General features: G+C 42.9%; 1 protein-coding gene across 1 annotated transcript; it reads left to right on the top strand.

Moving 5' to 3' along the window:
* Positions 1–262: 262 nt before the first annotated feature.
* LOC120660321 (protein SAWADEE HOMEODOMAIN HOMOLOG 2-like) lies at positions 263–5,889 on the top strand. The gene is made up of 7 exons (XM_039938805.1): positions 263–649; positions 847–1,033; positions 1,345–1,408; positions 2,234–2,285; positions 2,884–3,027; positions 4,618–4,737; positions 5,318–5,889. Exons 1-7 carry the CDS (start codon positions 464–466, stop codon positions 5,708–5,710), a joined length of 1,146 nt encoding a protein of 381 aa, XP_039794739.1. The 5' UTR covers positions 263–463; the 3' UTR covers positions 5,711–5,889.
* The last annotated feature ends 17,676 nt before the right edge of the window (positions 5,890–23,565 follow it).

Below are 23,565 nucleotides of genomic sequence, written 5' to 3'. Positions count from 1 at the left end.
AAAAATAAAAACTGCATTGTGTTCATAAAAATTGAGAATTATATTCTTTTGTGGAAGGAAGTGTTCCATGACTAAAATCCCAGCCCATCCACTTGGATACCAGGAGGGATTGGGCTTCCCAAATTAGGCCCAATCGAGCTCCCTTGCCTTTGGCCCATTGCGTAAAGCAAATGGCCCAGGAAGCCTTGCCACCCGGTGACAGCAGGAGAGGGAGAGATCCGAGACCCGATCCAACCCCATCGACATCCAGGAACAACCCGCCGGCAGCAGCACACACACCGTCCGCCGGGGGGGAGGACGTCACGGCGTCACGGAGACAGCGCAGCAGGGCCTGCCTGAACGCCCACACTCTTACCCCCTTCTACTTTCACTTTCCCCTTCCCCGCCCGCCCGCCGATCCACACTACCCCGTCTAGCCCAGCGCCACCGCCACGGTCGTCGGAGAGAGGGCGGCACAAGCGCGATGGGTCGCCCGCCCAGCACCGGCGCCCCGGCGTTCCGCTTCCTCCCGTCCGAGGTGGCGGAGATGGAGGCGCGCCTGCAGCAGCTCAACAACGCCATCCCCACCCGCGCCGTGCTCCAGACCCTCGCCGACAAGTTCTCCGCCTCGCCCGAGCGCGCCGGCAGGGTCGCCATCCAGCCCAAGCAGGTCCGTCCCGGATGCGAGCTGTGGCGCGGCTTTTTTTTTCGGTTCCCCCCGCGCCCTCGATTCACGAGATGAAACGGGAGCTCCTCCCCCGTTCCCCTTCCCTTTTTTACGGGGGGGATTTCGATTCAGGGTTTGCTTCCTTCTGATTGCTATTCCGATCTGTGAAATTTCTCGACTCGGGGTGGGGATGGGCCCAGGTGTGGAACTGGTTCCAGAACAGGCGCTACTCGCACCGGGCCAAGACCACCAGGGCCGCGCCGCCGCCGGCGGCTAAGATGACGCCCTCGGGGGCCGACCACATCCAGCACGCCGCCAACTCATCCGCCTTCAGGGCCGCCCAGCCCTCTGCTGCCGCTGCGCACCACGGCTCCTCCCCCTCCGCAGGTGATTCCTCAACTCCTCCTCCCCCATCCTCCTCCTCCTGCTCAGGTGATTGCATAGGAATGGGATGGTGGAATGCTCTTCTAACGGTATGGGGGCACAAAATCGATCCACTGGGTGGCGCAATTGTGACTCCCGTTTCAAGGATTCAGTGCGTGGGTGGTGCTCCCTCCCTGCAAGGTTTTGTTTGCGTTGCAAGGGTCCCTTCTGCTTCATGTAACCAGGGCCGTAGTTCCATGAGTGATTTTGGTTTTCTATGTTCTAGATATGCATCATCAAACCCTCTGATTATCGTTACCTTTGTTGACAACCAGGGAAGAACCCTGTGGAGGGTGTCCAGGTTGAGTTTGAAGCCAAGTCAGCTCGAGATGGCGCATGGTATGCAGATATTCATATCTCATATACTTTTTGTTGTTCTATGGTCATGTGCTGGTATGTGTTTAGGTTGTCATGAAGATGTATTTGATTGCTGATTGATTCCTAAGTTACTCCATTAACCTATCATCGGTGTCCAACATGAGGCCATCCAGATAAAACTTGAAGTAACTAAGGGATCCATTTTGTTGGAGTCGTAGGAAATGACACTCAACTGATATTTTGAATGATGATGTCCCTCATGCAATCTTCTTTTTTTTTAAAAAAAAAGAGAGCTGTTAGAGATGTAATAATAGTAAGGAGTGCTTGTCTAATTTTTTTCTTACATATGACCCATTAGTGGCAGCAATGAGGAAACCATAAAGGCATCTCTTGATTTGTTCACTATAAGTTTATGTGCTCTTTCTTTGACTACGAAGTGCTTGTCTAAATTTTTTCTTACATATGACCCATTAGTGGTAGCAATGAGGAAACCATAAAGGCATCTCTTGATTTGTTCACTATATGTTTATGTGCTTTTTCTTTGAATAAAAAGGACGTACCCAGTGCCATAGGCTCCCGCACTGTGCGGGGTCTGTGGGAGGTTATTAGCGGGAGGTCTTTCCCACACATCGTGCAATGTGTAGAGGCCACCGCTCGAACCTGTGACCTCTCAGTTCACAGGCGGCAAGCACTACCACTTGCACCAGGCTGCCTTTTTATGTGCTTTTTCTTTGAATATGAAGTTATTTCTGCTCTATATCATTGAGATTGTTTAATCTGTTCAAAAAAAAAAGTCTCTAATAAAGACTTGTATTCTTGCATTTGTGACACTCCTTTATGTTGCAGGTATGATGTTGCTGCGTTTCTGTCACATAGGTTGTTTGAATCAGGGGAACCGGTAAGGATGTCAGTATTTTTATTGTATATCATTGTAATTGCTAGATGGTAAAGACTCAGACATTTATATTAGTATTTTTGAAAGCAGTATTCTAATATTGGAGCTATATGTGCATCCATTGTTTCCTTCTTGTCTAAATCAGTGCTATACAGTAGATTATTTTGTGATAGGCTGCTTTAGCATCTCTACTGTCTTGTGTTCAAAAATTTCTTATATTGTGCTCTCCTGGATTGTACAAATGAATTTTAAAATTTGCTAGTTTAGTTAGGAATTAGTATAGGAGTCTGTAGGGCAACCTGTGGCAAACCAACAGTAGTGAGTTGGATTCAATCCATACTACTAGTCTCCGGGATTGCCATATTAGAAGTTTGTAAGAGTCCTGTCTTAGGGATTAGTCAAGTTATTATCATATCATGGAGTCACTGAGTCAGTAGTAGTAGTTTCTCCTGCTTTCCAATTTGTAATCAAAGTACAGGCTTATGGATGGGGGACGGTTTTGCAGATGCAATTTTTCTAAACTGCTGTATTTCGTATATAAATTGGTAGTATTGCTCGCATGCTTATTTGGCTTGTACGCACTATTTCTTGTGTGTTTCAGGAAGTACGGGTTCGTTTTTCTGGATTTGGAGCAGAGGAAGATGAATGGATCAATGTTCGAAAATGCGTGCGACAGCGTTCTCTTCCGTGCGAGGCCACTGAATGTGTTGCGGTGCTTCCTGGGGACCTCATTCTTTGCTTTCAGGTGCTGTCATTTTAAACTTTTTTTTGACCTACCACCTATCTGATCATGTGACAATTTGAGAATTTCTGTGTAGCTGAGATTTTGTTTTTGTTATCAAAGTTCTTGTTCTATTAAGGATTGTGCATTTGATCCCCTATGTTTAGCGAGCTTTTTGAAAACAGTTCCTTAGTTGATCTTGTTCTACATTTGAGAGTGTAGAGTGATTGTTGGATTCTTGTTCTTCATTTAGGTTTCTGTGTAATTTTTCTCTTTTGATTTCATTTTCTAAAACTGTTGATTCTTACTAGGTTTCTGTTTGTAACTGTGCACAGAAGATTGGTTGTATGAAATTAGTTATGAGAATCTATCCTTTGCTCCATCTGATATTATGGCCTGGTATTACTGGTCACATTGTTGCTGCTGTCTCTGATATTTCTCTTGAAAATTGAGCTTCGCCAGATTTTAAGCACATTATTAGTTGAAAGGGAAATACAATTTCTGCATTGCAGTTATTAGTTATGCGGTCAATAATTTGACTCCTTGAAACGCTGTGTTGTCAACTTTTGATGTAATAACTGAGATGCCTTAGCATCAGTGTTTGTTCTACTTCTATTTACAATTCCAGTTGCTATGTTTTCAGTGACTTTTTTATTGATGTTAGTCCAATGGCTTTGCTGTAATATTTTAGGTTTCTTCTTTTGTTCTGATGTTTCATGTTTACTTTTCTATATACTAGCAATACTGATTAGGATGTTGAGTTCTCACGCCATTTGCTTTTGGCTTCAGAATTCTTGATAATCATGTTTGGGCACCATGAAATTTTACTGGAATGTAAGCAAGTTTAACCTCAGACCACTGCTTTTGCCATATCTTGTAAATAGACAAAGCATCATATCCAGGTTACTTGGGGTATTTGGATATGCATTCCATTCATCCTAGGGTTAGCTCATGAGGCCTATGACTCTTGGATGGATGTATACACCTAATTGCTAGTAAGATAAATTGTATTTACATTTTATATTTGGTTACTTTTCTATCTGCGTGTATGAGGTGAAAGAAAGTGAAACCCTTGCCACCTTGTGTAATTAGCAAGGCACTTGGCCTCAAGCAATTGCTGAATGCACCTACACTTCTCTATAGCGTGTCGCCACCATCGTGTTGTGAAGGACCACATAATTTGGCATCAGATCTGATGATTGCAGCTACTAAACTTTTCTTCCTAACTTTTTCCTAATTTAGTTTTTTATGAAATGAAGTATCAAGCGGGTTAAAAAAAAGTAATGAAATTTGTGAAGGCCTGTCACCAAATATCTGTTCCTAACATGCCATGTGTATATATCATGGTTGTTGGTACACAAACACTGAGGACCATAAATCAGAGACTGAATTTGCATGTAGCTACTGCCAATTGAGAAAGATATCTACTAGAAACATTTAGTGACTACTGTTGAAATGAGGATTAGTACTTTTTTAGTCATGTTTGAATGTAACATCGTGAAGGAAACCAAACAAAAGATCCATCTATATTTCATTTGATTATGTCGCTCTTTGATGCTATCATTTATCGAAGGTTCTAGCTTGCATTAATACTTGTGTGCTATAATTTTTCAGGAAGGTAAAGAGCAGGCTCTATATTTTGATGCCCGTGTCCTTGATGCCCAAAGGAGAAGGCATGATGTAAGAGGATGCCGATGTAGATTTCTTGTTCGCTATGATCATGACTCTTCTGAGGTACTTCGCTACCCTGTCTGGTGCTTTCCTTCCATTCATTTGCTGCAACTATTGTAGTGAAGTGCTGAGCTTGTATTTTATTTGGTGTTGATGCCCTTAATTTAATTGTTCCCTCAAGGACTGACAAATAATTTTATAGTAAATGGCATTAAAGTCATACAGTTATTTCAATTGTTGCCACTAATATAGGTTCCTGAATATGCCAAAACAATTCAATCTGTACTCAAAACAGTTTACAAGTTGCAAAAGCAAGTCACTATGTGCTCAGTGCAGTAATCTTATGCAAACTGGATGTTGATTGCCGCCAGAAGTTTAAATACACAAAAGTGTTAGACATGGTCATAGACCTAATATGAAATTTACTATTTACTGTATTACTCAATATATGCCCATAAGTCAAGCAGCATCCTGTTAGCACAGTTTGGATTCTGTTCTATCCTGAACTAACATTGTAAAAAAGATACTTTTGATCTTAGGAAATTACCTTGCTGTTTGGTTGATTAAATCTGAAAACCAGGCTGCTGCATTTTAGTGTTTGTTGCATTATTTCATAACACTTAAACTTATTTTTATTTTACAGGAAATTGTTCCACTGAGGAAGGTGTGCCGCCGACCAGAAACTGATTACAGGCTTCAGATTCTGCATGCAGCCAGAGCAGCAGCCACCATTGATGCTCACACCCCACCACCCAAAGAGGTCAAAGTGGAGGCGACATCCAACGAGAAGAGCCCAGCTCAGCAGAAACCCCCGAAGCAGCACAAGATGATGGACGTGAACACCGATGAGGTGTCAATGGTCACCAGCGTGGAACAACAAGTGACACCAGGCAAGACTGTTGCCCCCTTGCCGTCAGCAACACCAGAGACCCGCAATTCCAGTTCAGACGTCGTGATGAAGGAAGCGGAGGCTTCCTCGGTGCTTGAAGATGATGATGAAGTACAAGTGGTTGAAAAGATGAAAGATGGGGAGTAGTTTTTCTTTTCCGTACATTGTGTGTTGGATTAACTTGTTGTCGTCGTACAAACTTGTCTAATTTTTAGTAGTATCTATTTAGCTCAGGGCCTATTGTATTTACCAGCTAGCGTCTTGGTGGCTTGGAAGATTGCTGCTTAAACAGCTTAAATGAAGCATTGACTGTTTCAAAAGGTAAAGCCCGTGGCGCAAGGAAGCATTGATACATGAGATGCAAAACATGTTTCACAGCATCACAGTTAAGGTCTGCAAGCGGGGGTTCCGATCTACCTTTCGGAAGTTGATTAGCAAATGATCTTTAAGGCCCAGCAGGCCCAACTAGACACCACCATTTTCTTTGGGCATTTACTCCGTTCTGTTAAATTTAAATATTTTTGGCACGGATTCTTCCGGTTTCAGCAAGCAAAGTCGGGAAACACTCTAGCACGTCATGTTGCCAGTACATATGTCACAGACAAAAATTCAGATTAGTCCAAAAGTCCATAACCTGTCACGTACGCATTCTTTTCTCGTTTTTTCCCACAAACTTCGTGATTGGTTCCTTATACTCATGGTTTTGTGCGCTAACCATTTTATAAATCAGATTCAGCATTCCAAAGTCTATCTCTACATTCTATACAAATAAGTTGAAGTAATACGGTCAAAATATTGAACTGTTACAATTTTATAAACTTGTGCATCCAATATTTTGAAATACTAATATACTATACTGAACAATTCTTGAAAGTTAGTTCAACATTTGCAAACATTAGTTCAATATTTTCGTGTAAAATGTTGAAATCGTGTATTTAAAATGTTGAAATAGTTTATTAAAAATGTTGAAGTTTTAATAATGAAGAAGTTATTTATATTGGAACTCATTTTGTGACATTAATTCTAACGAAATCGTGGTTCAAACAATTTTGAAAAATATTAAGAACTTCACGAGATAGATGCATTTGAATACGGGATTCAAGTCTAGGTCCACGTAACACCAGCAATTATTGCCTCCCAGCAACACGTTGCCACGTGCACTGCAGCAAACCTCAAACCTCTCGCGCTGCTTTGTTGTTCCCTGCACATGAAGTATCCAAACCGTCCAAACCACTCGCATGAATCTCAAACAATGAAAATTGTGGAAGGATGTATTTTTCAGAAGATATATAAAATCTCCCTCTACACAGTGACGAATCTAGAATTCGGATTTAGAGGAAGAGCTCATTTTCCTCCTCTTCTTCCTTCCCCTCTCTTTTCCTTCTTCCTCATTTTCGTCTTCCTCCTCTTGATTTATGATTGAAAATTGTGTGTGTGTGTGTGTGTGGGGGGGGGGGGGGGGGGCTTTGGGTAGCTCCATGGGATGCATGGAGGTAGGGGGGCTGGAGCCACCCTACCCCTTGGCTCCACCACTGCCTCTGCAAGGAGCATGTCGCCGCGTGCATGCATAGTTCTTACCATAAAGTTCAGTTGCAATCTCATGAAGGGAAGTTTTAGGCACGGTAAATATTGGGCTGACACAGCTCGGGCGGATGGGCCTAGTTGCCCTGGGTTGTTGTGGCTTGGGACTGCCACTGTCCTAACCAAAATCGACTACGACAGATAGGGGTGACAAGCTGTTGAGGTAGACAGTTGCGGTGAAAGATGGTGCCGCCACGGGATTGCCCCTTGATGAATCACCCACGGAGCGGCCAACGGATCCTTCGGGAATGGACCATGTGATTTCCCAACCCAAGAGATAGGCCAACACCTCCTGCGACAGTACTCGTACCTAAGTTTTGGAGGCCCTGGTGCGAAATATAAAATGGGGGCCTTATATGTAGAAAATATAAATAATCCAAATGCATATAGATAACTTCACCATGTAGCGGTATCATATAAAAGAGGTAAAAAGCAAGTGTTCCTTACCGATATTTTTTTAACTTCTATGAAAAGGCATCATTCGTCTAGTATTCTTCAAAATAAAATCTTCGACTATATCTTCATATTTAATCTTCTCTAAAACATCACTTTCTAGTGCAATCGTCACCGGTCCATTGAGCCTTTCTTGCTTCATAGTACTACGCATGTAGTTTTTTTTATCAACTTCAATTTGGAAAAGCTTTGCTCCAGCAGATGCAACTGTCACAGGAATAGTCAATAAATTTTTTTATGCAATCTGAGCATTAGGAAAACAGCCCATCCGTTTCACAAACTTTAGAATATCAAGAGGGCCATGTCTTCTTTAGAAATGAAATCTTGGAGAAACTTCAATTCGACATGTAACTCTTTGCCATCAATATCACACTGATCACCACACTTAAGTGCAGCCTCAAGATGAGCACAAGAAGTGAACAAACTCTTGATGTCTAAGGAGCATAATTTCTGTGAATTAAACAAAATGCCAAAAATCTTGTCATACCCTTGGTATTGTTCGAACCTGTTTGTAAGTGAAGCAATAGCTTGATCAACAACAGGTAGAAAATACTTGACTCTAATTGAAGCCTCTTCAGATTATGAAGCAATAGATGCATCATCAGGGGTCTCATAAATTGTCGTTTCCTTGTGATTTTATGTTTGGTTCGGAATGCTGGCTCAACATCCATTTCACGTGCAATTTCTTTTGCAGATTCTAAAGCATTTGCAAAGCATGTTTCCCTATACTTACTGAAGAAGGAAATCAGCCCCTGCACCTGCTCAATTGCAACATCAAGAAGCATATCCTTTGCTTATAACTTTTTGCTGACCAAATTAACAGCAGATAATATTTCATACCTGATAATTATTGCCACTATAAATTCAAAGTCACTAACCTCATTGTTCGCCAAGGATTTAGCTTCATTGCATATTGTTGCATCATTATCAGTATCTGATACTTCGAGTAAAGCTTCTCTTATATCCTGCATTTGGAACCTTATAGCCTTTACACTGTCAACACAACTCTCCCAACGAGTAGCTGAGAATGGCTTGAGAGTCAATCCTGATAAGTTATCTTTCAAAATTTGTCATCTCATAGTGCACTTAGCAAATATAGATATGTTGTATGATTCCAAAAAAAGTCTTTTGCTATACCACAACTCTTAGCCATATCACATAGTGCTAAATTAAGACTATGACATCCACTAGCAGAATAAAAGGCTCCAGGATTGATCTCCAAAACTTTCTTTTGTACCCCTATATTTTTTCCTTTCATGTTTGATCCATTATCATATCCTTGTCCTCTCACATTTGATATATCAAGGTCAAGAATCTTCAATTCATTCTGTAAAACATCAAACAATCCTTGCCCTGTTGTGTCATTTATTTCCAAAAGAAAACTAAGTATGATTCTTCAATGCAAATAGAATATGAAGATGTGTCAACATATCTTATAATCAAGACATTTGTTCTTGGTGGCTTATATCAGGGGTACAATCAAAGTATAACTGAGAAATACTTTGATTCCTTTATTTTTCTAATTATTTCACTCCTTATACCAACAACAAGCAAATCAATTATCTCATTATGTATGCCATGACCAAGATAATGTGTATGAATATCGTCGTTTGTTATGCATCAAACATTCTCCTGAATAACTGGATCAAATTCAGCCATCATTTCAACCATGCCTAAGTTGTCATTGTTATTTTGGTACAGCTTGCTATTAGTGCCATGGATTTGCAAGAAATTTTACAATCAAAATGATTCTGAACAAAACCTTCCTCCAATGGTCCTTTTCCTTCTCAATTTCCCTCTGAGCAACTTCATCAATAGTTTGATTGTTATCAAACCCGAGACGCATGTCATACCAATCAGCCATATTTGTAATATGATCTGCACTACTTTCATCATCTTTAAGTCTAGTGCTAACATGTGACCAATCATCAAGACCATCATTTGCTAGCTGACTCTTTAAATGTCCCTTTTTTAATAACTTGCAATAAAAACAGAACACTCTATCAAGCTCTTTGTAATATACTAGCCATTCTCTATCAGAAGTTTCTCCATTTGTTAAAGGTCGTGTGTATAATGTTGCAGAAAACCTCCTGTTTAACCTATATTTGGGACCTTTCTGAATAGACAAGTCCCTTTTAGGACCCTTTTGGATCAAAATATCAATCTCAAGTCCATCCCAATATCTTGGATCAACTATATTAGGTTGAAAGAAAACCCTCAAATCATTGTCACTTTCAATACTAGCTGATCCATTAAGGGTCACATCAACACCGTCAGCATTGTTAGGATTAGCTTGAACTGAATCAATTTCTAGAGTGTGAGCCTCAACATTGTTTGTGTTGTCATCATTATTTGCATCACTATCTGCCTGAGGAGTTTGATCTTGTGTACTTGTTTGACATTCTTTAACTACAAATCTATCAAGAGCACCCTTTTGAGTCCGAGCAAACTGTTCAAGTCTTCTTTTCCTCTTGTGCTTTTCATTACCGCATTCATATTTTCTACTTCTAGAAGACATGACAAATTGATAGACCTAAAATCAGAATAAATCTAAATTAGACACAGCCTAAACCCTCTGATCGGATCATGGGATCAGTATTCAATAGGAAAAATTGACAACACAAAGTGCAAACGTGCAGTTTAGTATTGTAGATAAATATAATTGAATCATCAATCATATTGACGTTTACTGCTACAAGCCAATCATGGAGCAAACTGCAAACTCACCCATGTACCTGCTAACCTGCACTAGCTAGCATCCGGTGTGGCGGCGTCCCTGCAGACCTGAGACCTGCTTCGGTGCTCCCTGGCTCCCTGCGATTCAAGATGGCAACGGGTACGTACCCGACGGGTAGTAGCTACCCATATCCATACCCGCCAGGACTAAATTTACCCGTCGGGTTACCCATACCTGCACACGGGTAAGAAAATACTTCCATACCCGTACCCGGCGGGTATTTCATACCCGACGGGTAACCCGCACCTGAAAGCATACCCGACAAGCAGGTGAGCTGGAACCTCAACCTGCTCTGGCAAGTCGGCGATGGCGTGCTCCGAGGTGGTGTATCCACGTATATTTTTGGCATATCGGCTACGGCAACGATTGGAGCTAGCGTTGGTTCGACTTCACAATTGAAGGAAATCAATAGGCAGCTAGCAGCTCCAATCAGTATTGGTCCATTTTGGGCCTGTAGTGGACCTTATATTTGGGGGGCCCAAAATTTTGGGGGCCTAGTTCGATCGGCCCACTTGTGCTGGGCCTTATACGGGCCCATTACCTGATTGAGTTCTGAGGGAGGTTGTGGCCAAGAACACATCTTATGTTGTCAAGCACCGTAGCATCTAAACATGCCCGAGCTTTTTTTCTATATTATATATTGTATGCCCTAGTCCCACAAGCCACCATCCAGCAGTAGGTCTCCTGGCACAGGCCGAACCGGCAAATTCTTTGCTACAGGCCTCGATCGGTCGCTGCACGCGACAAGCTCGAGCGACAAACCATCGATGCGTCAAAATCAAACTCCCGTTCAAAACCATCATACTAGACGCCACCGTATGGAATTTTGACCATCGAACGATTCTATCGTCTCCCACTGTTGTTCTGTCATTCCCGTTGGCCCATTCCGTCGTCCTTCTGGCTAGACCTAGGCGGTTGGGCGCTTGAGCCGAGGACTCTAGCCAGCTCATCCAACAAGAGGGGCACGAGCGAGGCATCAAGTATTCAATCGAGGAGCGAGTGACATCAGGCACTAACCAACGGTAATTTAAATTTAGCAAATTTTTATTGTCCGATCTAGCGAGTTTACCTGTTTAAGTATTAGTTATGTTATGTTCATCTTTTGACATCTCGTATTTGTTGACGGCTGTTAAGTGCAAAATATATGCCATTAACTCTTGCATGAATGCTTAAAGAATGAACGCTAGCAGTAGTAGTAGGGGTTAATACTAACGAATTCCACAAGTGTTGGTGAATTATTGATTGCAAAAACACAAGTCTTCACAAAGGAAAACACGAGTGAACGCAGAAGAAATGCATAAAAGAGCATGTACTGCGTCTCACTTACAAGAAGGGCCCACAAACCTGACAAAACGGGCACCCCAAGCAAGATCCACCCAAGGACCAACACCAGGGCCCACCTATCAGTTGTCCAGACTAAGATAGGCCTGAGGGGGCACCATTTGGGCTCGGCCGACCCACTGGGTCGCCCGACCCCTTACTGGGCCCAAACAAGCCCATCTTTCGCCTACAAACTCCCGCCGCACTGCCTACGCCAGCCCCGGATGGTTCCACCTCGGAAGTTCACTCAAGATCCACCCTTGGAAGGCTATATAAGGAGGAGGAGAGCCCCCCATTCAAGACACCACCAACATGTAGAACTCGTGCTCCACTCCAAAGGCGAGGCCCTGCCTAGGCTAGCGCTTAGAGTAGGAGGAGGGTGAGGAGTAGTTCAGAGGGCCGCCGGCCTGTCGGCACTCTTCTCCATCTTGTACCACTACGGATGCTGGCTTTCTCTGGTCTGAGTAAGTTAGTATTTATGATTCCTATCTTGCTTAGTAATTTTACTTGAGTGAGATCTGTTCTCTTACTCGCGGGTTCGTCGCTCTGTATTTATATAGAGTGCCGTAGTTTGCTACGGGGATCCAAACGTAGTTAGACTGCGTTAGTAATCAGTAGCGTAGACATTGTGTCTAGGCTAAGTGTTACCTTCATTTGCCTTATAGCCCACAGTATGTTGAGGTAGGCCGCATGTGGTGATAGCCCTGTCGGTTCTTCGTAATCCTCCACGTTCGGATATAGTGTAGAGCCGTTGGCCGGAGTCTCCTGACCATTTCAGGGGTAAGCCGGTGCCCAAAGCGAATATTCTGCCCGAGAGATCCCTAAATGAAAGACACATGGGATAGAACTTTTCTATTTGATCGTTGCCTGCTTCCTCAAGTGATAAGCCAGTCACTCCTGGTTCTCCTCTTCAACCAAAAGAAACTGGAAAAAAGCAATACAGCTCATCCATAAAGGAACTGGTAGTTATCTTTCAATTCACCCAATGCAGACTTGTATGCTTGCTTCGTAGTAACTACCTCGCTGGCAAGCTCTCCTCTTTATGCTTGGGTGAATGCCATAAGAGAATTTATGCTTTATGGTATGGAAAAACAGAAAGGGTCGACATAGCCTATCTTTTACCTGCTACTTCATATGAGATTGAATCAGCCGCCGACTCAGATGTTCCTTCGGATACGTATCCTTAGTCTGATCTTCAAGTTGCTCTTCGTAAAGGTACTCGATAATGCACTACTCAGCACCCCATTTCTACTTATCTTTCTTATGATCATTTATCTCCTTAGTATTATGCCTTTGTAAACAGATAGTCTTTCCCATCAGTCCAATCTTTACTTACCTACCTTGGCTTAACTCATTAACTTCCACGACAGGGTTATCCATAACTCCTTATTCAGGCCTTGATTCTTCTCTTATTTCTACTCCCACGAAGGCCTATCCCAGTCAACTAGAAAGGTAGTAAGCAAGTACTGACCAGAAATCCATTTGCTTAACACATGCCTACGTTACATTCACCCTATTTATCTTCATTCTCTTCCGCAGCGAGCTAGTATGCCCAAAGCCGGCAGTGCGTAGGAGGTCACTGATCGAGCACTCTTGCGCCAACGAATCCGGTCTTAGATAGACACGGGTTCAGAAAGCAGACCTGGGGGTTTGACTGTTCTGTTGGAGTGGAAGAACATAATTGAGTGCCTGGCCCTTCTCACTTCTGGTTCATCAAGATAGGCTGGATAGTGGCACATCTCCATTTCTTCCATTCGCTATCCAGAAAACTACTGCTTTCAAGCCTACGTGCGCAGGAGCACACTTCCGTTTTCTACTTCTACGCTGGGTCGATTGCTTGTGGTGCATATAATGCACACAGCTCTAGTTTCTGGTTGGGTTGGTTCGATGGCTTTATACGAATTTGCGGTTTTTTATCCCTCTGATCCTGTTCTGGATCCAATGTGGAGCGTGACCTGTTGTGTCTGCCCTCAACTTAGCCGTCTTAGAATAGAAAGGTTTCGCAGGTTCAGATTGGTATGCACTGAACACTTTGATATATCCGGTTTGGATGGGACCGATGCATTTTCCCAATCGAAGATTCTCGTCTCATTTCACTTGCATTTTCTTTCGTTCAGTCTCGTTCTTAGAGTGGAATCGAACCACTCACTCCGGAAGGATTTCCAGTCCAAACCAAAGGGCCCAGCGAAAGAGGATTTACAGTCCCACGCCAGCAGCCTGCCAGAACCATTAATACAGGGATTAATCCACTGAACACCCACACAATCTCGATTTGACACAAAGTAGCGACCTGCATACAGATAGGTTTTGTGATACCGAAAGAACATTGCATTGAAAGAGGAGAATCGCATTTTCATTTTAAATGTCAATTTGAGATGCATTTTGCAATTTTGATGGGGCGCATCTGTTTTCTTGCTCGGTTAATCGAGTTTAGGATTGCCAATTTGATTGGAAATTCTCTGCCGCGGCTCAACAGAGCAAGATATGCCGTAGCCAGATAAGCAACAGACGTTCGGCAACAGCCTTATCTGAAAGGCGTGCCTAACCACTCCATTATATCATCATTTCCACCTTCATTCACATATACGTGTATTCGAAAACAACAAACATAAAAACAAAACAGAGCGCTAGCCGAGAAAAAGAGCAATCAGATAGTTGGCAGACAGTGACTGATGCCCTCAATGGGTATCAGGAACGAGGAGAGTTCCTCGAGTCACATCCGTTGCTTGTTCGGAAACTGTTCAATTTGCAAAGGAATTTCTGGAATCCTCTCATAAATCTCGATGTTACACACTTGCACAATCAGTAAATCCCTACTTGAGAAATCAATAAGAGAATTGAAAAGAAGGATTACGGTATCCATTTCTGACGAAGTAGGTCTATTCGCACTACTACCAGAAGCTTGACCTACTAGCACTTGAAACAAAGCATGCCTTTCTCTTTCCGCTTTGTGACTCACTTCATTTCTGAGGCAGCTTGGAATTTCACCTATCCGGTTATCCCTACTAAACAAGCGATACTGAGCTAGCGAAGGCTGCCAGTGAGTTATGAAAGAAATAACGTAGATAGAAAAAGAACGTGTGCCAGGCAAGGAAAGTGGAAGCATTGAAATGTGTAAGTTCGTTTTCGAAGCTTTCTTCCACTACTACAGCATCTTGGTGCTATTGTCTCGGGATAATGGCTTGCTTGCTGGCAACCGCAACTCCAGGCCTGGCAAAGTCCGATCAATCAGGCAGTGCTTACTCTTGTTGCAAGGTCTATGCCATTAACAGCTTCTACGGGACTAGCAGTGCTTATTTTCCGGTAGTTCAGAGAGGTTGAGAAGAAGACAATGAATGGGATATAGAATATCGACTTAGTCTTAGTGAAGCTAGTTTATGAACTTAGTGAAGCTAGTTTATGAATTAGATCACCAGTGCGTGCCTTATTGGAAGTGGAATGTTCACTCTTCTTGGTTGTTAGCTGGAGTGAAGTCCGCCTATTCAGTTCTATCGGCCTTGGAAATAAGTTCTAAAGCAACTCTCTTTCACCTGTGAGAATGAGAAAGCTAGTCTATCAGTTTACAAAGAGTCACAAATATTTTATTTCCAGGTATGCAAGCTTAGGCATCTTAGGCAATCCATCGAATGGGAGAAAGCTGTAAGGCATTGAAAGTTCAGTTCTTGGTTCAAAGGTCAATCAAGTGTAAGCAAGGTATTTCGGCTGGCATTAGTGATTCTTTCTTTCTCTTATCCACGTAATTAGTTTCCTTTGAGTTTAATGGTAACCTCCGTAATGAGTTTGCGAAGAGTTTTATTTAGTAGATAGACAGAGTTTCGTTAAGAAGAAAGAAATGGTACGAGGCACATCCAGAACGAGGTCACTGCGCGAACTACCAATCGCCCCACTATCTGCTAGTCTGCTTCGACTCGAACTTCTTTCATGTCAAGCTTCCTTCCGATTGTTCGAGCCTATAAAGTAATGAGGCTCGGGAAGAAATACCAGTGGATCGGAGAATAGCGCTCTTCTGGGATGATGCGTATCTGAGTGAAAGGGGAACGGTCTAACATCTCTGTTTGGAGAATGGCTCCCAACTCTCTCCTCTGGTCTAGCCAAGAAAACGGACGTAATAGGGCACCCTAAGGACTCTAACTAGCATTCAAGTTGGGGAAAGTCAAAAAGTCTATTATACTCTCTTTTCAACATACTTTGCTTTGTATGCTCGTAAAAACCATTTTGTAAAAACTGATACTTCTAGTTATGCACAAACCCTTGTTTGGCTATATTTGCTATACTTTACTTTTACCTATCCCGCTTGCCTTGTTTTTCATTTCATAACTGCTTCCATCTCTGGATCCGAGCTAGCCCTTCGGGGATTGAAGAATACATTCAAAAGAAATGAGGTTTGACCTACTGCTTTGTCACTGTTCCCCGATCCGATATTCTTTAACTGCTATCTTTCCTTGCTTTTAAATAAACAACTACTTCATTTCAATTCATTTGCAAGACCAGGCTTGCTCTCCGACTCCCCTCCTAAGCGAAATACTAGAGTAGAGGGCTTCCCATCTTTACTTGCTTCTGGTTGATGACATCCTTAGCTGGTTAAACCCTTTATTCTTCAACGTCGTTCGCTCTACGTAACCTTACCCTTATGGGCAAGAACACGTATCTCGAACTCCAACCTTCTGATTACCTTAGGGCATTAGGACTTAGAGTGGATCCAAGGTAGGGAAAAGACAGGACCATGCATGTTTACTTATCTTCTTATTTACCCATTCCATGGAGGAAAAGCCAAGTAAATGCGCTTACCTCCCTCAAATCTCTTATCAGGACAGGACCAATCATGAGCTCTCCAGGAAAGCATTTTCTTTTTCTCTTTGGATAAAAATACTTTCTTGTTTCAGCTTCAGGATCGCTATTGACTCCATCCTTTTTAGAGGAAGGGCTTACTTACTTCGTCGGTCCTACTCGTGATTGATTTGGCAGCGTAAATGGATTGAACGATCGAAGCATGCACGGGAGATAAACAAGAGTTTCCATTATTAATGTTATGATATTATCGATGTCTGCTTTTGTGTGCACAACTTCGTACACAATTTCCTTATAACTCCAAACCAAATCCTATCGGTAAGTTTTGAAATCTACATATTTTCCAAGAAAAAGAAAGCGGCAGAGCTGCTATAGACGCTTTGATTAGCTGGAGACAGAGATATCTCAAGTGTGCAGTGATAGATCTTTAGAGATAGCCATACTGATGAAGTCGGCTCAAGCAATGCCCAAAGAATCCCATTTCTTTCTTGGTTGGACTAACTCAACCGGCAATTTCCGTCTTTCTGAATTGGGATAGTTAGATTCAGTCTTTCTTTTGTATCAAAGTCAGTTCTTTCCTTGATTCTTTCTTTTCATGCATGACCTTTCTCGAACTTTCGAAAATGATAGAATTTACTTTTTCGCAGACACTATTTGGACTTATCCTTTTAAGCTAAGCAATTATGAACGGAACGGGCAAGAGTGATCTTCAAAAGCCCAGGTTGGCTTTCCCACTTCCAAATCCGTAATAGTAAAGTAAGAGTAAGGTGCGGATAGTGGACAATTTCCATAATAGATAGCTAAATTGCTTAATCCTGAGAAGATGGGAGACGTCGATTGTTAGAGTACTCTTGACAAGTGCATTTTTCAAATTCTAAAAGATTGAAAGCATGCCTGCCTGTTTGTTCTTTTCAGTTCCAATCAACCTTCTTTTTCTTTTTGAATCCAAGCAAAAGGATGCGCGTTAGCACAACGGCTTTTGCGCTAGTTGCTCAATCCGTTGCTTGTTTGGAGTTGGTATTCAAAGTTTCTTGAATAACTTAGCTGTCCTCGCCAATGGGATTCTGTGTAATATAATCCTACGGTCTACATGGTGTAGGTAAAGGGCCAATAAAAAAGTCGCTAATTAGTGGCACTGAATTATGCACCCGGTGTGTAAACTTCTTCTTTTTATTTACCAATGTCGCTATCTGACTGATCATCCTTTGAGACCACAGAGAACATCAGAGAGAAAGATACGTCACCTCAATTTACACCCTCACTTATATGAGTCGGCTAGAAACTCAAGGCCTGGCCTTTTGTGGGAGAATGCGGAGTCCTTCCCAAAAATCACCTAGATCAAGTCAGGAATGGTTTCGTGTTCAAACTGCAGGACATGGTAGTAAGTAAGGATCGAAAAGGAAATGTCCGATAACTACAAGAAGCCCCAGTACAATAATCGATGGTATAATTGTGCTGGAGTAGAAGAAACCATAATAATGTTATGAGCGTTGGTTTGTCATTCATTCAACAATAGGTCTGAGAGTTGTAAGTAGTCATTTTGTCAGAATCCAACCATAAGAATAAAACCTGGATAAGAATAAGAGTGCGTGGATAAAATTTCATGTTTGGTTGGAAATTTTCATAGCATTCCTACGCCTCGTTCTTCATCAGTTTGGAAAGCATCAATTACAGGGTATGTCAGCTTCTCTTCATGAATCCATGGAATGCCACCATCACCATTATTGCATCCCTGGAGCCTGTTGCGAAGAGCTTGCAAAGCTGCCAAGGTTGCCTGAATAGAATAGGAGCTCCGCGTTCTTTACTAGCTATTCGTGCGTATCTGTGAGTTGCCTATGACTTCTTTCTAGTCCTATGCCTTTTCTTGATGACCGATCTCTTCTTTCTGTCTCTCACAACCCTAGACCATGCTATACAGGCCGCCCCGGCTACCCCTTTATGCACTTAACCTAGTATCTTCTCCACACTCTCGTTCATTTCTATTATTTGCTTTTCAAGGAATACCTTGTGACTTACCTGTCCTCTAGTAAATACATACTCACAAAGGTCTACACCCCTATTCGCTTACCACCGTATAAATCTTTCTACTAGCAAGAAAAAGCCTATACTTCTTATTCAATACGCATACCTCTTGTCAAAAAAACTAGTTTAGCGGTTACTTCTTTCTATCTCGGCTATCCCTTGGATACTATTAGAATGTTGACTACAGGGAATTCCAGCTATCCCTTTCCAACAACTAGACAACTTCGGTGCATCTATACTTTTTGACCATAACTGATATACTTTACCTATTCCTAACAAGCCAACTTGACCTATTCCAAAATACTACTTTCAAACCTATTCTTGAAAACTACTCAACCTACTTGTTTTGTTATGCTATAGCCACCTAATAAAGGGAAGATTCCTATCATCAGAAGAACTGGATTGAACTATTTTCAGTTCTTGCTTTCCAACCGTAACTCCTTGATACACCACCTTTCTTACCTGGCTTTCTGAATAGGGGCGGACTCCACTACTTGTTTGGTAAAGCATGCCGAGCAACACTTCCCTACTTTCTCTTTGATCTAGATTCCCTCTCTTCTTCTGCACCTTCTCTTCTTCCCAATTCCTGGAATCCTGCTTGTTTTAAAAGATAAAGCCTGCTATTTGAATAGTTGGTTTGAGCATTTGTTTCAATAGTTGATACCCCTGTAGTGCTTCTATTAGAGTAGGTGGGTAGCAGATCATCATCATGTTTGATCAATTTAGTACCGGCATTGCTTCATCCATTCTTTCCTGGGCACCGGTAATCCCAAGAATGGAAATCCCAAGAACAGCTACCTAGCTTACGGCTCCTTCCTTGCTACGAAAACAGATTCCTCTACGGGATTCGGCTCCAATTGATTGGCCGAAGACACCTATTCCTATACGAATACCGGGATTCAGCTTCCTACGAAACATACAAAACATAATATCGTATGAAACATATGTTTTACGAATTAACGGGTTACCTATAGCAAGCGATCCTTTCCTACAAGGCACGGCCCCGGGATAGCGATAGCGAATGAAACAAATTCCATATTGGTATACCACCTCATGGGAACACCATTGGTTGAGGAAATGCTGGGAAAATCAATAGAATCCGCCTTTTATCTTCGCCTTTTATCAGATCCTTCTCCCTTTATGTAAAATAAAGAAGGCATTTAGGATATGAGATTTTGACTTTCCGGAGGTATTTACTACAGGGCTTCGCTCTCAACTGAAAAGCAAAGAGCTAAATTGCAATCCTTGGCACTGCTGCAACAAAGTTGACCTGGTTACTGTCTCGAAAGGCTTGTATTGTTTTTCAAATAGGTTGGTATACTACTCTTGACATTAAACTACCAGACATCACCTCAAGGGGGTTTACGCGGGGGTGCTTCCGTTCATCGATAGACTTTCCTACGAGACACGAGCAAATATACGTACGCCAATACCTACGATTCCTAGCCAAAGGAATGAAATAGCAATTGTTCTTCGAATCCTCTTCGGGTGGCTGTGCTCAAAGTGAATATGCGCATGTTTCGGCTAAAACCAATACTTGCTTTTGATAATGAAATAACCGAGGACAGGCTGTCTCGGAAGTAAGTGCTTTCATGACATTCCAACTGGTTAACACTATCTTCTTCTTTTTTAGGAATTGGTATATCGATCAAATAGAATATGATATATGTGAAAATATGTCAACATCACCAGAATCAGCATAAGATTTGGATTCCATCAACTTGAACCTCTCTATCTTTTTCTTCTATTCTTTTAAGCTTCAATAGCTGGAATCTTTCCATTCGTAGTAGTTATGAGCTCCTGCTTAAGGTTCTGGGCTACGAATTCCTTCCTTGGTCCCTTCCTTCGCTAGCCACCTTGAATTCATCTTTAGTGCTACCGCAGGAATCCTCTCCATTCTCGCCACTCAATTCTGGTGTGTCCTTGGATTAATTAAGTTAGGGGTTAGTGCACACACGTTTCCTATGGATACGACACCCTGAATTCTCACGGGTGAAAGCTGCGACGGTATCCGTACGCTTGCGGATTTATTCACATCGTTAAAATACCCAACAATATTTCAATTCTATTATGCTAGCCTAGTAGACCCCACTTTAAAATTTCGTATTGGGCCTCGGTTTATATCGCCTAGCCCTGCATCTAAACTGGTGTGAGGTTGGATAAAAACTTGTATGACGAGTCTATTTAACACTTTGAATGTAGTACCTTGTTGCATATGCATGTGTATTGTTTTCACTAATTTTTCATAACTGGTGTGAGGTTGGATAAAAACTTGTATGACGAGTCTATTTAACACTTTGAATGTAGTACCTTGTTGCATATGCATGTGTATTGTTTTCACTAATTTTTCGGGAACATTTATATTCAAGTTTTAAACTTTATTATTTCTAAAACAATTAGCTTAACAAATTGCTTAAGATTCACTAGACTATTGTTTTTCTCTAAAAAATCTTTGATTTTTGAAATATAACACCCATATGCGATGGCGAAGCCACCCATACAGCAGGGTGGGGCAGCTGCCCCAGCTACTACCTGAGCAGATATCCACTCCCCATGGAGTTTTTAGTCGGGCGACGGCGAGTAGGAGGTCGGAGAAGCGAGTGGCGGCGGCGTTCTGACGAGCAGGAGGTCGGAGGGGGAAGAAGGAAAAAGAAGGCCGACTTGGGCCATCGCTAGTGGAGTGGTTAAGTGGAAAAGGCCCATGACCCAAATAACATAGGCCCAACAGCAAACCAAAACATCCACCGCCATCGTTTCCTCCTTCTCGCTAACTCGCTCGCTCTGTGTTGCCTCTGACCCCGTCCCATTTGTGTCCACCCCTAACCGGCGCCCACCGAAACCCTAGCCGCCGCCCACCAGCCCGCGACCATTGTCGCCATCCCGTGGGCAATGGGGGATTTCATGGAGGAGGAGGGCCGGGACAGCTGGGAAGCACCGGCGCCCCTGGGAGTGGCGTGGATGCCGCCGCCGCCGCTAGGCGCTTCCGTGGAAGAGGGGCGGCGCCGACCCGCCTGACGCTGAGGAGCAGAGCACGGTTCCGGCCGGTGTCGGCGTTGGGCGTGGGCGAGGCGCCCCAGATCGCCCCTATCTTCCAATTGGCAAGAAAAAAATTGGTGACAAGAGGTAAAATCGTCCCTATATTTCATTTAAATTGGCACTTATATTATGTTCGTCGTGCGAGTCTGCCGCAGCTAACATTTCGGCTAGCTCCGCCGTTGCCCGCATGCAGAATCAATCTGAAGTATAAGTGCTGCCGCGTATACTATGACGTGATAAGGATTCTCCGAGATCTTGCTTGCTACTGTTCCAGAATTTTGAAACTCCTCGCGCCAAACAAAGTAAAAAAATTGCGTTTCTTGCGCGTTATGCTTCCGCTGGGCAGGTGACCGGTGACGCCTCGCCTCGTAAATTGGAGCAGAATGCTGGGTGCCGGCACCTGGGGAAGCGGCGCAGGGTGGGCCCCACCGGAATCCAGGCTACTTGGAGACCAAGAAACCCACGGGAGGCCCACGACGCAGCAGCGACTCCAGTCTGCCGTCTGCGGGAGGATCGAGGCCCGTGGACAGGGACTCCAACCGCTCGGATGCAGACCGAAGTGGCGGCGCGCGGGTCGGTTCGAGGACCTCGGGGGTTGGGTGGGGCCCGCATGCGTGATGGTCACGCACGCACTCGATGGGTGCTGCTGCTCCTACGGCTGGCGTGACGCCAATCGAGCGAGCGACACGCTCGCTGAGGCTGTTCGGCTGATAGAATGAACAGTACTCGACTGGTAAAATAAATAATATTATGTGAGAAAAAATAAGTCAAAATAGTCCAAGCCGAGTGGTACATCAGATCAGCCGAACGAATCGCTCTCGTCTCGTGTGGTGTCGTCTCTAGCGATGGCGTCGTGGTGTGGTGTGGCCTCCAGCTTTATTCTCACGTGCACCCTGCGAGCAGTTGCGGCTCCGTGCGTGGCTCCAGCTGCAACTAATTACCACGCACACTACTCCTCCCGGTTCATTTGTATAAGGCCTATTAGGATTTATAATGTTGTTTCTTTTTTATACGTGAAATATGAATCTATTGATACAATTTTCAATCACCAAACAAATTTGACCACAATGTACTCCCTCCGTCCCTAGATATTTGTCGTATTCGTTTTCCAAGAAACAACTTTTTGAATAAATATATATTAAAAAATAATAATATTTATGGTAGTATCATTTGAAAGATATTTAAATCTAGTTTTTTAATAAATTATTGGAGATATAAACGTTGTACGTATATTTAACAAATTGATTTAAACTTATGACACGCACAACAATGATGATAGTCATTTAGGGACGGATGGAGTCAATCATCTTATGTTCAAATCTCAAGCCAAATGTCTCTACTTTGTTACTTACTCCCTCTTTTCCCGATTCTAAGGCGCGCGGCAGTGAAGCGCAGGGACCAAGAGAGATCGGCCGCATACGCTAGTTTTAAATGCTGCATCATCAGAGAATAGCAGCCAAAACAGACACGGCATCATTCTGCATGGCGGCATGCATTGGTGAGCTGTTGGTTTTCCATGGGCCAATTGATTCTGCAAATTAATGAGGTAGCGGGTGCAGAGATCTGGAGTAGCGAGACGCCGGCGCCTTACATATACGGAAAAGCAGAAAACCGGCGCACGCCTTGTAATCGAGAACGGAGGGAGTAGAATGTTCCTGGTGATGGTGTGCATGCTTTTACCATCATCCTAGCACCCCGCCACTAAACTTCGAACTAATTACACATCATCATCTCTTAGTCAGTCTGGTTATTAGGAAGTAAATATGTATTATTTTTATCTGCACATAAGAGTCATCATCAACGATATGTTTTTGATAACTACGTTCCAACATGAACTATGAACACGCGATTGTTTGATTATTGTGTTGTCCCAAGGAACGAGCAAGTTCATCATTAGACTTGATTGTGCCTTTTGTAGGGAAATGGAATCTTGCTCACACTAGTTGATCAATAGAGGAGGGTATATATTTTTCAAATTAATACAGGAGAGTATATATTTTTTAAAAAAATATTTTGAATTTTTACCTGAACTTTGACTATAGTTCAAATGGTAATGCAAAATCTG

Source organism: Panicum virgatum, chromosome 2N (assembly GCF_016808335.1).
Source record: "Panicum virgatum strain AP13 chromosome 2N, P.virgatum_v5, whole genome shotgun sequence".
NCBI classification, from domain to species: domain Eukaryota; kingdom Viridiplantae; phylum Streptophyta; class Magnoliopsida; order Poales; family Poaceae; genus Panicum; species Panicum virgatum.
Note: the sequence above shows the minus strand (reverse complement) of the source record. Positions and strands in the feature narration are given on the sequence as shown.